The 13,277-nt window shown below is 42.3% G+C and overlaps 1 protein-coding gene across 3 annotated transcripts in view; it reads left to right on the top strand.

The window, feature by feature from the left end:
- The first annotated feature begins 9,671 nt into the window (after positions 1–9,671).
- PANK1 (pantothenate kinase 1) overlaps positions 9,672–13,277 on the top strand; it is a 30,296-nt gene continuing 26,690 nt past the window's right edge. Inside the window, exon 1 of one of the 3 annotated variants that reach the window (XM_054071676.1) lies at positions 9,672–10,025. In XM_054071676.1, the coding sequence (XP_053927651.1) occupies positions 9,791–10,025 (235 nt within the window). In that variant the 5' untranslated portion in view covers positions 9,672–9,790. Of the gene's footprint in view, positions 10,026–10,164; positions 10,312–10,588; positions 10,942–13,277 lie in introns of those variants that run through there. The other 2 variants (XM_009570670.2, XM_054071677.1) reach the window with 2 other exon arrangements.

Raw genomic sequence — 13,277 nt, forward strand, 5'->3', positions numbered from 1 at the left:
ATGTTATCAAACACTGGCTGATCTGACCCTCTGTGGTCAGAATAGACCCGATTTTTAAAAACCTGAGATGTAAGCAGCAAAATTACATTGTTAGTAATTCCATTTTGTGCATCTGAATTTCCCTTTGTTGTTTCCAGAGATTATAGGATCTGACTGCAGTTCTAGTCAGTGCTTTTGTTCAGGCTTGCCAAGTACTGTCTTGCTGCCACACTTCATCATATATGTGGGTGCACTGAAGAATACACACACCTTTATTAAGCATGGTAAGATCTTTCTGAGTGAATGGCATTCTAAAAAGAAGATATTTATTCCAACAATTAATCAAAATATTCTTTATAAAGCATATAAAGAAAAGACACAAAATATGCAACAATTTAGGGAGGATAAGGGAGGAATCCCTTAGGATATTAGTATAAAGTTAGAAATGAATCATTCTCTAAATTATTTCTAACTGGATGACTCATGTTCTTGGCAAATTAATTATCCAAGACAAGTGACTCAGAGATAGATGGTGTACTTTTATTATCGTTTTAATGAGATGGCTATTGCTTTTACTATTAAACATGAGGCTTGATTTTGGGTATAGCAAATGTAGCTCTACCCTGCAAATGGTGCCACAGTGCTGCTTGAGCATGTGTTACAGGTGCCAAATTTTTTTATCTGACATTTTGGTTTCAGTTCTAGGTGGATGGCATAGATAGCCTACAGCAGCCATGGTGACCAAGGATCTCAGCAGTGAACTCAGGCAAGGAAAATCTACTGTGGTATGCATTTCCCTCCATCCAGGAACAGTGATTTATTAAAGGGCCACCATAGGAACATTCCCCTGAATAAATGTTTCACCTTGGAATTCTTAATTAATTGTTTGATGAATAGTATTGAAAACATTGATATGAGGATGATGGGAAGATCCATGCCATCTTTGCTTGGGAGTGATATAGTACTGTATTGTTGTCCGTAACCCTTTCTCTTTGTTTTGTGTCTTTCTCTCTGTTTTTTGTCTTTTCTCACTGCCCCCCTCCTCCTCCTCCACGGCTGCCGTTTGCCAGTTGTATCCTAATGCGGGTCTGATCCAACGAAACCACAACTAATGCCAAAGCCTGCCTATGATGGGAAAAGAACAGACTTCGGATTTCTGGCCTCTGATTAGGCAAGTCTGTTGTTCACCTTCCCCCTTTCCCCTAGTTCCCTTTGTTCCTGTCCTTCCTCTGCATCATTGACTCATATTGAAGCTCGGTGTCACTGGTTGGCGAGAACCTGGTCTCATTTGGCTGTAAGATACATTGTCCTCTGAAGAAGTCAGATGATACCTCCATGTTGGATATTCATCATGCATTGAAAATACAGAACACAATGTTACTGTAATAAAATAGTTCCAAATGAGTTTTAGCTGAAGTAATACAAGATGGAAGTCTGGCACGTCTTAGAGAGGTGTTCTTGTTTCTTAACTATGATTCTTCAATTGGGAGTTTAAATTTCTAGTAATATTAGAAATTAGTCCTGTATTGAGACAAGAAAATGTCTTAAGAAAACTGCATTGAGCAGAAGTTTCCAGTCTCTACCTTGTTCAGTTGTAATTACAGTAGACAATAGATGAAATAGCTATTGATGTTGAGAATCACAGAAATTACGTCAAGGAAGGACTTCAAACAGCATGTTTTGAGGTCAATAACCTGTGTGCCTAGCACTTTGATCACAATGGTAACAGCCAAATGACATAACTTATGTGGATGCACACGAAAAATAAATAGGTAGCTCTTCACAGAATTTTACAAGTCTATTTTATAAATGGAGGAAAAGCAAATGAAATGTTGCTTGCTACTTTTAGAGTAGTCAGGTAAAAAAGTATGAGATTGATGTCTTAGCCCTATCAGTTCTGTTTTCAGTGGATAGACAGGGGTTTTGTAAACAAAAAAAAAAGGTATCTTTGTCTCTTGTTGTTCAGGAGATACACAATACTTCTATTTTTTCTCTTCGCATATGTAAAATGGCTGGCACCAAAAGTAACTCTATAGCTTCTTTATCTGACTTCCATATCAAAATTAAGGATAAATACAACAAATTTTGTTAGCAGTGTTTGTGAGTTTAAGGAGTGTGATTTGCTATTCTGGGTTAAAAGAACAATAAATGTGTGTAAGTAGGACTTCATAGGTGAGTGTCAAAGTCATGCTTTGGTCCCAAGGTGTTCAGTCATATGTTACAAGATAATAGAAGATCTTCTGTGCTCAGTGGTACTTGGCATGTATGTTTCGTTGACCCTTTCAGGTTAATCATTGATAAAAAGAACTTGTTTTGACAACCCAGAAGGTCTCTTTGGTTCTTAAATTCCCATTAGACCAAGTTTGTGATTGTATTAGTTATGTTTTATTACAAGAAAACAAATATTTTTGCGACACTAACATTCCTGCAGTGACATGCAAGTTGGCTTCTATGCAGGAGCGACCCTGGAAATTACTTGCTATTGGGTTTTTTTTTCCCCACAGTTTATCTAATGAGAAGTCAGAATTCTGTAATTGTAGTTCTGTTTTTCTTTTTTTTGCTTGTACATAGTTGTATTGATCTTGTGAAAACCTGATACCTCTAAATTGGCCTCTTGAACAAAATTAAATGCATTGCACAGAACAGACGATTCACTGTCATATTTAGTCTGAAAAGTCACCAGTTCCAGAAATATCAGAGGACGCAACTATGGCAAAGAAACCCAATGTTAGCATAGTGTTTGGTTGTTTCCATTCTTTGTTACTCGGTAGTCGGAGCCTTTAGGAACAAATGTGCCATTTATAGCACAGTCCCTTCCTACGTAAGACTCTCATTCTTTACAAACATGGATAAAATAGATATTTTAAAAAAGATTAGCATTTGAGTGGTGTTGTCAGTGGTTTTAGCGTAATCTCACAAGGACATATTAAATATTCTTTCAGCTTCAAGAACCTAAACAAATCTTTGGTTTATCTATCTGAAAGAAGTCATGTTGTTCAAGTGCTGAAGTTTTAACTCCAACTTAGCTGAAATGTTTGGACTTAACCCTGTACTTAATGCTCATTCTGCTGCTGAAGATGGTTGAGGAGAAATATCAAAGATGTTTGATATTTTGCACTGATTCCTATCTGTGGGCTAGTTTGGAAGGACAGTAAAAGCTCTGTGTCCTTTCTACCCGCTGTTGGACACTGTGTGTTCCCTCCTGGGTTAAATGAGTAAACAGCTTTTGTCTGTGGAGGTACGTACGTCTAGCTGGAATACTTCAGAAAGATGCTTTTTTTCCTCTACCACAGACGAGCATAGAAAGTCTGGTTCTCTATTGTTACCTGGTTTGCAATAATTAATATTTATGGGAATTTCATGTCAGCATTTAAGTTCTGGGAATACAGACCAAGGCAAGTGGAAAGTGTCTGTACAGCTGAGTATTGATAGGAGAACCAATTTCTCCTCTTCAGATGTGGCAGTGTTGAATGAGGAAGAGAGTCTTTTGTGATTGTCAGCCATTCTGTTGTTGCCTTTCAAAGTGCTTGTTTTGAAAATGTCACTTTCCTCCTGATAGCATTATGAAGAACCATATGAAAACACTGAGCTGAAAAAAAATTAAGATGTTTATCCGGGCAAAACCAGAAAGCAGACATACAGGAGGGTAATTTTCTGTGGGGGAGGGTCAGGAGCAAAGGCCATTGTTTTCCCAACCAGGTGCTCTGCCCCTTGTTGTAATCACTGTTCTATGATGACAAGCAATATTTCTCAGCCAGTGGGTTGTGAACTTGCACATATCCTAATAACATTTTGTATATTTGAGTTTGATGGTTGAAGAGAAGCAGCAGTGCACTAAGCCAAATACTTAGGTACAACATAGAGTCGATGGGGGCAGAGGAAAGTGTATTTAACATGAGATTTTCAACTTTTTTTACATACCTTATAGTTTGAATCCATTACCTGTATTTTCCCTCTTTACAAGCTTCCTATAGGATAAAAACTACAGCATGAAAAAATTATGATTCACCTCCAACACTTAATTTATCTTCACTGGCTTGTACTCCTCAAGGAGTAATCAAGGACTAGATTTTAAATGTTATTTAAATGTATTTTGAGGAGTTGTATTTGAAATGTCTGAACTAAGGCACTGATAGTTTTTGTTTTCTATAAAAGATGGGCCCCAGCAGCTCTGCCAGGGATCAGTTGAAGCTGTGGAGAGTAAACGCACCTGCAAATTAAGTGGCAATTGTCTAGTTGGACAGAGAGAAACAGGAGTATTGGCAGGGAAAACTTTAGACAAAAAGAGGTTCTTACTGTTTTGTTAATGCAGCACGCTTTTTTGCAGTTGGATGAAAGATAGCAACCACAATCTGTAACCTCATCTGAGAACTGCCAGAGAATAACTCTAGAAACCACTTGTGCCAGTGCAAAGTCTGGCCACAGGAATGGGCAGGCTGGTAAGACCAGACTACACCTACGTACTCTTCTGACTTCTATTTCCTAGTCTTGGCTATTGTTAGATACCTAAGTCATAAGTCATGTCCTAGTCCAGACAACTTTTTCCAGGTAGCATTCATGCTGCCTGCTGGGACACTGAGCTTGGCTCTTGGACCAGGAGATCTATCTATACACTGTTTATCATCAATGAAGCAACACGATATTCCTCCTGAAGGCTGTTCAGACTGCCAAAGCTAAGTTTCTTCTTAGTCAGAGTGCTGTTCTCCATCTTTCTCTCCCTCGATGAATGTGAAAGGGAGATGACCTTCAACTCTGTGCAAGGGAACAGGGCTTTTCTTCATTAGTTCAACAGGTTTTAAGTGTCACACAAGGCATAACTGAAAGGAGACTGCACCAGGAGGGGAAGGAACTGATGATCTCAATACAGTATTTCCTGTCCTCAATCTGGCAAGATTTAGGCATGCTCTGTCTCTGCAATCAGTGCACTAGTGTTTGGCAAAAGCAGAATTCTCGTGCTAGCTAGATGTTGTCATAGTAAGGCTTATTTTCCTGTAATCACAGTGATAATACTGAGCCCTTTGGGTCCCTTTTTAAATACTCTCTCATTGCATTTTGCAGATAAGAATTCTACACAGTTTTAGAGCTGTTTTGCTTCATTTGATGTACACATCTGTTGTCTGTTCTTATGGATGGATCTTATGGATGGTTCTTCTAGCCCTTCTTACTGAAGATGGTTGAGGAGATATGTCTTCTAGCCCTGCAATTTAAAGTAAGGGAAAAAAAGAACATTAAGATATGTTTTAAAGGTGGCTGTTGAAGGCCTTGCATATGCCAAAGAATTATGAGGTTTTTTTCCCAGTTCTGAAGAGAATTGGGAAGAAATACTGGACTCCTAGATTTGGCACTTTCTTTTTGCCAAATGTGATGTGTGAATATGCCTAAAACAAAGCAATAGTATCTGATTTTTTGCAAGGAATGCTCTTAATATTTTTATGTGTATTTATTAAGCTGTACTGTATTTGCTTTATATTCAAAGGAGAAAAATTGAATAAAAACGAGTATGATTTTCCTGTAATATAGAAACATGATAAGCATAGAAATAACCTGAATGGTAATATAAACAAGAATGGCAGAGTGCCAGCAACCTCTTGAACATAAATCTGCAGGCAGCTATGCCAGAAGTCTGTTTCATTACACTTTTTGCATTGCATAATACAGTTTGTGTAAATTAAGAAGATGTATACGTGCTCCTCATTACCACTTCTCTCCAAAATATGTCCAAAGCTTTGTAGTTTGCTGGCTTTGAATTAGAATAACACCATTGGTGCTCTGTAAGAGTTGGGGTTTTTTTGTTATTGTTCGTTGGTAATGGATTTACATATGGACGGCACATGTTTGGTGCTTATTTTAGCTTAGCCTCAGACCAGGCATATGTGAGCCCCAAAGAATGCAGGAGGAGGACCTAATCCACATAAGTTGCTAAAAATTTCTGGCTACATTGCCTGATGATAACATACCTGAAAGGGTGTTTTATTTTGGTTTTGTGGTTGTTTTTGGTTTTTTGTTTTATTGTTGTTTTTTTTTTAGTTCCATTGGTTTTGAAACTCTGAGGGCTGGAGCACAACACTTTTGATCCTGTGGCAAAGTGTTTTAATCACAAGGTAGTCGTTAGTTTGCTGGAGCTGACAAATAGAGCTAGAGAATCATAGCCTGGGTCTCTGTGTTTATAAACAAATAGAGGTGAGTATGGAATAAACCATGAAGTGTTTGCTATGCAAATGTGTAATATGCAGTGAGTCAGTATAACAGACTTGTTCACTGGTCTGAGTCCATATGTGTGCTGGATTCTTCAGCATATTATGTGTTTGTAGTCCTTTTTCCACCAGATTGCTGGTTTACAGTGAAACGTATAGGAAAATATTTAAAAATAAACAAGTAGTTTCCACCTACTCCTGTTCAGAAAGGAAGACAGAAACAGTGAGAAAACATTAATACTGGAAAAACTGAAAGCATCCTTGATTTTGTTTGTCAATATTGCACCTTTATATGCATTGTTGTCGTGCAAGTTAGACTGAAAACTAAACTGGCTCACAGGGTTTGTTTAGGAAGTTAGGATAAAAGGAAGAGGAAAGCTTTACTTTGGTTTACAAACTGAACCTGTAACACATGCCATGACTTCATGGAGGGACGTTGTATGTTCCGCCTAGTTCTTGATTTGCAACAACTTAAATATATGTAAAATATACATAAATTAATATAAAAGGATGTAGACAGTAACATACTGAATGTGGTATGAAGGCAAGAGAATGCAGTACCTGCATGCAATACCTGCTTTCAGCCAGTTGTGCTGTTGATGCATTGCCTCATGAATTGTATGGATAAAAAAACAGCAGACAGCCAGTCCTGAGCCAACTGCTCAACTATGAGAGTAGCAAGACAGTTTATTACTACTTTGTGTCTTGTTTTGAGGAGGTGACATTATCGCTTTTGTCGTATTTCTTCTGGATTGTGTTTTCTGAGACACTCCAGATTTTCAAGTACTAAGTATAACGTGAGACCTTCACATCACCAATTTAGCCCCTGCGCAGAATATTAGAATAGCACAGGCTGTGTGCATCAGGCTGTGAGTTCATGAAATATGGTGCTGTGGTTCTACCTGTGGTCACAGCTGATGCAGAATAGGATGAACAGTTCTTGTGCTCCCAGTTTCAGCATGATTAATGCCAAAGGCTGGGGTCTTTTTCCCCTGAATGCCAAATGGATTTCACTGTAGTTTGCTTGTGCACAAAATAGGCGATGCCTGATACACCTGAGGATGTGAGATTCCTTTATTTTAAACCGTTACAGATGATCACATAATAAATTAAACATACTCTAATTTTATTCCAATTGTCTTACTTTACATTGCGGAAGAGCTGAAGAACTCTGAAATAAAACTGAAGAAGGTAGGTAAAGCCCTTTTGAAAACTCATTCAAAAATAAAGAAGCGTAAACAAAAGTAATATTAAAAAGGTAGTATTTTGCAGTGCAGAAGTCAGTTCATGTGATATTCATCAGTAGAAGAGTCTGGAATTTTTTTTGATAAAGCAGTACATTGATTTGAAATTTCATCTTCCCACAACACAAAAAGTTTGGAAAACGTTTTCATCCATTCCTGCTGGAAAACGTTTTCATCCATTCCCCTATTACAAGATAGGGGAAACTTGCACACTTAGAAGTGAATCTGTTCCTCTACATAAAACCTGTCAATTGATTTGGACAGTCTTTAACATTTCTTCGTTTTTCTATTTTTGAGGTGACATTTGTTGCTGTTATACGCCATTGGTCTACACTGCACCTAAACGTCTCAGTGATTTGGATCATATCCTAGCAGTATTTTCCTGACCTACTCCTGTTCAGCACAGTCTGTTCCGCTTCTATCCTAGGCATAACTGTGCAATATTTACAGCAAAATATTAGGGAAATATTTAATTGGGAATAGAAGATTGATAAGAACCTCAGAAAGGTGTCTAGGCCATGCCTCCTCCTTCCTCTTAAGTCAGGATCAGCTCTACCTAGACGGTTCCTCATAGGTATTTAAATTTGCAGCAATGGACAGTTGAGTCTTCCAGTGCAGTCTAATGCTTGTCTAACTCCATTAAAGAAAATATCTGCCTCAAGTGTTGAGTGAATTTCCCTTACTGCAGTTATTACTTACAAATTCTATCTTGTTTCTCACCAACAGTGATAGATCTCCTTTGCTGTTACCTTTTCCAGATCTGAATATCTCTTAAAATCTTTCATTTTCTAGACTAAAACTTCATGTTTTCATTTAATCCTTTGCTGCTTATTCCAGAAGTTCAGTGCCTAAAATTGGGCACACTATGTGAAACAGGTACTGCATTCCACTTTAGAGTCAGTGGAAGGACTGTCATTCTGCTACAAGGAAATGTAAGTGTGCAGTTAAAGGTGGTCAAGCTTTTGTTGGAGTCAAGGTAAAAAGCTGCCACCCTTCAGCTGAGATTCAGGACCTGCCCACTGTGTCTGCTCCCAGTTATGGTGCGATTGCAGAGAAAAACAGGTTTGCGGGAATCAATATTCTGCGTGGGGCTGGTTGGATATCCAGTCAGTTTCTGTGTTGGGGACAGAGAAGGGGACAATCATTGCCAGCTGGGGCCACTATCAACAAGGATTCCTCTTGCCCTGTGTCGTCTGAATTAACAGGGAAAGTTCATGCAGTGTAACCAGCCAGCAGCCCAGAACGGCCAAGTGGTGGGAAGGTCCCTAGCAGTCCAGGCAGTGGCCTTCTGGGTTTTAGTTTAAACATAAATCAGAAATTTTGGGAGTTCTCAAAACATTTCGGAGTTTTGTAAGCATTACAGCTCCTTCTAGCACTAAACGTACATAGCCTGCCTTCGCTCCCACCCTCTTCAGGGCAGTCACCTTTGGGCTGGCAGTCACAGCAGGTGCTTATGCAACAGGATATGATGAAAATTTGGAGCATTTTCATCATCTTCAGAACATTTGCTGCTGGTTTTTAGGAAGAAAATTTTACTTGTTCTCTGTTCTCAAATATTCTTTCTTCATTTCCCCAACTTCATGTGCATGTTGTTCCGCAGCTTGTTCTGCCCTCAGTGACCTACGCAACGGTCTGGCCCCAGTCAGGGGGAGAGAATGTCACCATACTGCTCATTGAAGCCATTTCTTAATACAGCATCGCTTCCTGGCGGGAGCCAGAGTAGCGCTCCGGTTCTTTGTGGATGCATTACGGCGGAGGGCCCACATCCCATACTAATTTTAGGGGTGAGGAAGAGCCGTGACATGACCTGTTTTTACTTAATGATATCATCATCCAGGTAGGGACTGGATTTAGTTTGGATAAAGCAAAATTCAATCCGTTCTTCTCATCAAGCACACACAGCACACTTCACCCCGTTTTACTTTCCGTCCACTTGATATTTAATACATTTTATTCAGGAAAATGTCGTTTCTGCGCCCGGATGCCTCGGTGGTCAGGGAGTAAATCACGGTCACGGGATGAGCGGGTGCCGAGGCCAAGAACCTCAAGGTCACCGCGGACCCGCCCGTGACGGAGCCACCGCGGACGCCGCCACGTGCGGCGCGAGGGGCACCGCGCGACACCCATCCCCGCGTCACGTGAGCGCGGGAGATGACACGGCGCCGCAGGTGCCGGGCGCGCGCGCCAGCCGGGGGGGGGGCCGCGTCCCCGTCCGAGGGCGGCGACCGCCCCTCCGCAGCGCTGCGGGCAGGACGCGTGCGCCGCGCGGGGGGCGGGCGCCGCATCCCCGGCGCTGCGAGCCGCGGGCGCGGGCGGGAGCGGAGGCTGCGCCGCGCCCGGCCGGAGCCGAGCCGGCAGACAAAGGCCGCCGCCATGGGGGAGCAGCTCCGCGCCCAGGCCGCCGCTTCGGCGGGGCCGCCGCCCGCCTCCCGCTCGCTGCCGGGCGGGCGGCTGCACAACGGCTTCCACCCCTCGAGCCCCGGCGGCCGCGGGGAGGCGCCGCACCCGCTGCTGCTCCGCCCGGATCCGCCGCCGCTCGGGCACGGCTCCCCGGCCAAGAAATGCCGGCTGCGCCGGAGGACGGACTCGGGCCGCCGCCACCGGACACGTAAGTGATGATCGCGGCGGGCTCGGGCCCCGCCGCCCCGACACCCCCCCTCGCAAGGCGGCCGGGCGGAGCGAGCGCCCCCCGCGCCCGCCAATGCGGCGGCGGCGCCCGGGCTCGGCCCCGGTGCGGCGGGGGCCGGGCCGCCCTGCGCCAATGGGGCGGCGGCGGGCGGGGAGCGGCGGCATCTTCGCCCCACGGCTGCACCGCGCCGGGTGGCGCCCACGGTCACGCCGGCTCCGCCGCCGCCAGGACGCACCCATGAAGCTCATAGAGTCCGAGCAGCGCTGTGAGTAACGCCCGGGCGATGCCGGGGGGGCTGTGCCGCTTGGGTTCGTGCTCCTTCCCTCTCCCGCGCCCTGTCAGACTTAAGGGAAAAGTGGAACTGGGAGCTGAGTGCAGGTTATTCTGGCTGGAGGGGAAAAAATATCTTCCAAAATTTGTGATGCGCTCCTTCTGAGCATCGGCTGTCGGCTTGGGTTAGAATCATTGAATGATAGAATAGTTTGGGTTGGAAGGGACCTCAAAGATCATCCATTTCCAGCCCCCCTGCCATGGGCAGGGACACCCCACCAGACCAGGCTGTCCGAGGCCACATCCAACCTGGTCTTGAACAGCTCCAGGGATGGGGCAGCCACAACTTCCCTGGGCAGCCTCTGCTAGTGTCTCACCACCCTTATGGTGAAGAAACTCCTCCTTATGTCTAGTACAAATCTTCCCCTCTCCAGTTTATTGCAATTGCCCCTAGTCCTATCACTACAAGCCTTTGTAAACAGTCTCTCCCCAGCTTTCTTGTAGCCCCCTTCAGGTACTGGAACGTCTCTAAAAAGTCTTCTGGGAGCCTTCTCTTCTCCGTCGGTTCGTTGGTTGGGGAGGTGCTAGTGAACTGGCTGCCTGCTTTGTGTTCTCTTTGAAGGCTGTGAGTCTCGTTGCATACTTAATTGTATGAGATTTCTTGATTAGTACTATCTTCTACTTACTTAGGTAACTACTTAGATGTAGGTATGGAGCTATTGAATCTGTGATGAGCTCTACAAGTAAAGCAATCCAATGGAAAAAGTGCTCGATTTCTGTGCGGTCTCACTTTGCTAGCCAACAAATAAACACAGAAAACCAAATAAACAAATAAAGCCAACAAAAGTTTTCTTCTTTGTTAAGACTTCAGCATGTTCTGAAAGGGTGATTGGAGATAATCAGAATCACAGCTCCTCACTGCCAAAACGTAAAGATGTTTCCACTCAGTGTAGGGAGTAGTGTGCATGGAGTCCCTCTGGATTTTTTTTTTCTTCTTTCTTTTGAAATGAAAAACTTAAAAAAGCTTTTCTAGATAAGCAGAAGGAGATACTCTAAAACAGCCTTGAAGAGCTGCAGCTTTCACAGGGCTGCTTATTAGCCAGTGCCTTCTCTGGCTTTTTAAACATTTTTGCTGAGCTATGCAGACCACTTTCCCTTATAATAATATTCTCTGTATTGATTAATCATGTAGTGCTTTCAGTACCCATTGAAAGTTAAATTAATCTTTTGCCAGCTCTAAGATACTGATGACCAAATCATCCTCTGTCACAAACTGGTTTTGCAGTCTTTGTCCATCTTCACGTTTTCATTCAGGAATAAAATCTGCAGAACTTGGACTAACTTGCTTTTTTATTTGGTGCAAATCAGAAGAGTCAGCACTTACATATCAAACTCTTCATAACAGTAAAAACTATTTTGAAGCAAAGAGTAAGGCTTTTAGGGATTCATGTCATCACTTGAATAAAAATGAGGAATTTGGAGTGTCCCTCCTGTCCTGAAGGGAAAACGCCTATCAGAGTAAAGAGTGCTTTGTAGAATTCTTCTGTGGGTGATTTCTTGGCTAAGTATGTGAATTCTTGCTGATCTTATACTTCGTAATTTATATGGCTTATTTTGCACAAGAAGAAATTTGCAGTTTAGTATTAGTCTTGCAGGAAAACATCATAGCACGCTTTCATTAAGTTATGCTCAAATTCTCCTGCATAGCTTTCCTCTGTATCCATCTCTAGAGAATGCTACACTGAATGCTACTAAATGCCATTTTACTGTTTTTTTTATTTAATGGCGTTTGCTGATGTTTGTTTTGTGCTTAAGGACACATTGCAAAATGAAGTGCAGTTGCCACATGGCATGTAAGACTTCACTATTGATTGTGGGGTTTGCTTTGTGTGGTGGTAAAGATAATGAGATAATTGGTATTTCCCAATGTTTTAACAAATGAAATGTATCTGCAGCAATTATTGCTTATAAATTATATGTTCTCTTGATTGCTTTTCCTTTTCTGCTGAAGTGAGGTAGACTTCTATATTCTCAAGACTTTTTACCCTCTAAGAAGGGAGTATTTCCTGTGAAACCAGTGTGCTTTGCTGATTGGCCTGTGGTGACAGAGGGTCTGGGGACTAACTTCTGTCCTTTTGACTTGCCTCCTGCTTTTTCCGCTGAGAAGCAGGTCTTTGATTTGTTTTGATTTTTCCTTAATTGAGCTAGGTGACTTCTCAGGGACAGTAGGCTTAGTTTTATTGTTCAAATCATTAGTGCAGACCCTCTGAGAGACTAGGGTTTACAGTACCTTTTTGTACCACAGCACTGCATGATGAATACAGGAAAGTATCTGCTATGATTTCTTGAGCTGCGAAGAGATCCAGAAAAGAATAAAATACCAAAACAGTGTGAGTTATGCAAATTTCAAAAGCCTGTTAAAGTGTTGTGTTGTTCAGTTTAAATGTGATCTTCAAACAGAAGAAAGAAAAAGCATTAATTGCCTTTATTAATACATGTGAAACAGCGTTGTGGCTGAGTAAGGACAAAGCTTTCAGCATGGCAGTTCACTAGACTGGTGCTTCACAGCATTATTTTGTATCAGGCATAGGGAAGAAGCCAGCTGGACATCTTAACTCTATTGCATTAAGGTAAAGCTTTGGGGTCTTTATTCCAGTCAGCGTCTCACATCTCATCCCAGGTCAGCTGGTGTTTGTTAGGGGTCAAAGAATGTGTGTTTTGAGACAGGGTAACCCTTTACAACTAATTTGGGTTATAACTGCCACGGTTAATTTCTAAACACTACAAATTGTAGCTTTGCAGCAAAGAATGCTTTTGGCCAAAATTTAGATTAAACTGCTAATGTCTGGCTCTAGCGTGGGTATGTAGTAGTACTAAGACCAGGTGGAAACTGGAAGAGCTAGGGCTTTTTCAGCTGTGGTGATGTTAAATGTGGAACACCACAATTACATGGTATATTTT

This window comes from Cuculus canorus, chromosome 7 (assembly GCF_017976375.1).
Source record: "Cuculus canorus isolate bCucCan1 chromosome 7, bCucCan1.pri, whole genome shotgun sequence".
Lineage (NCBI taxonomy): Eukaryota > Metazoa > Chordata > Aves > Cuculiformes > Cuculidae > Cuculus > Cuculus canorus.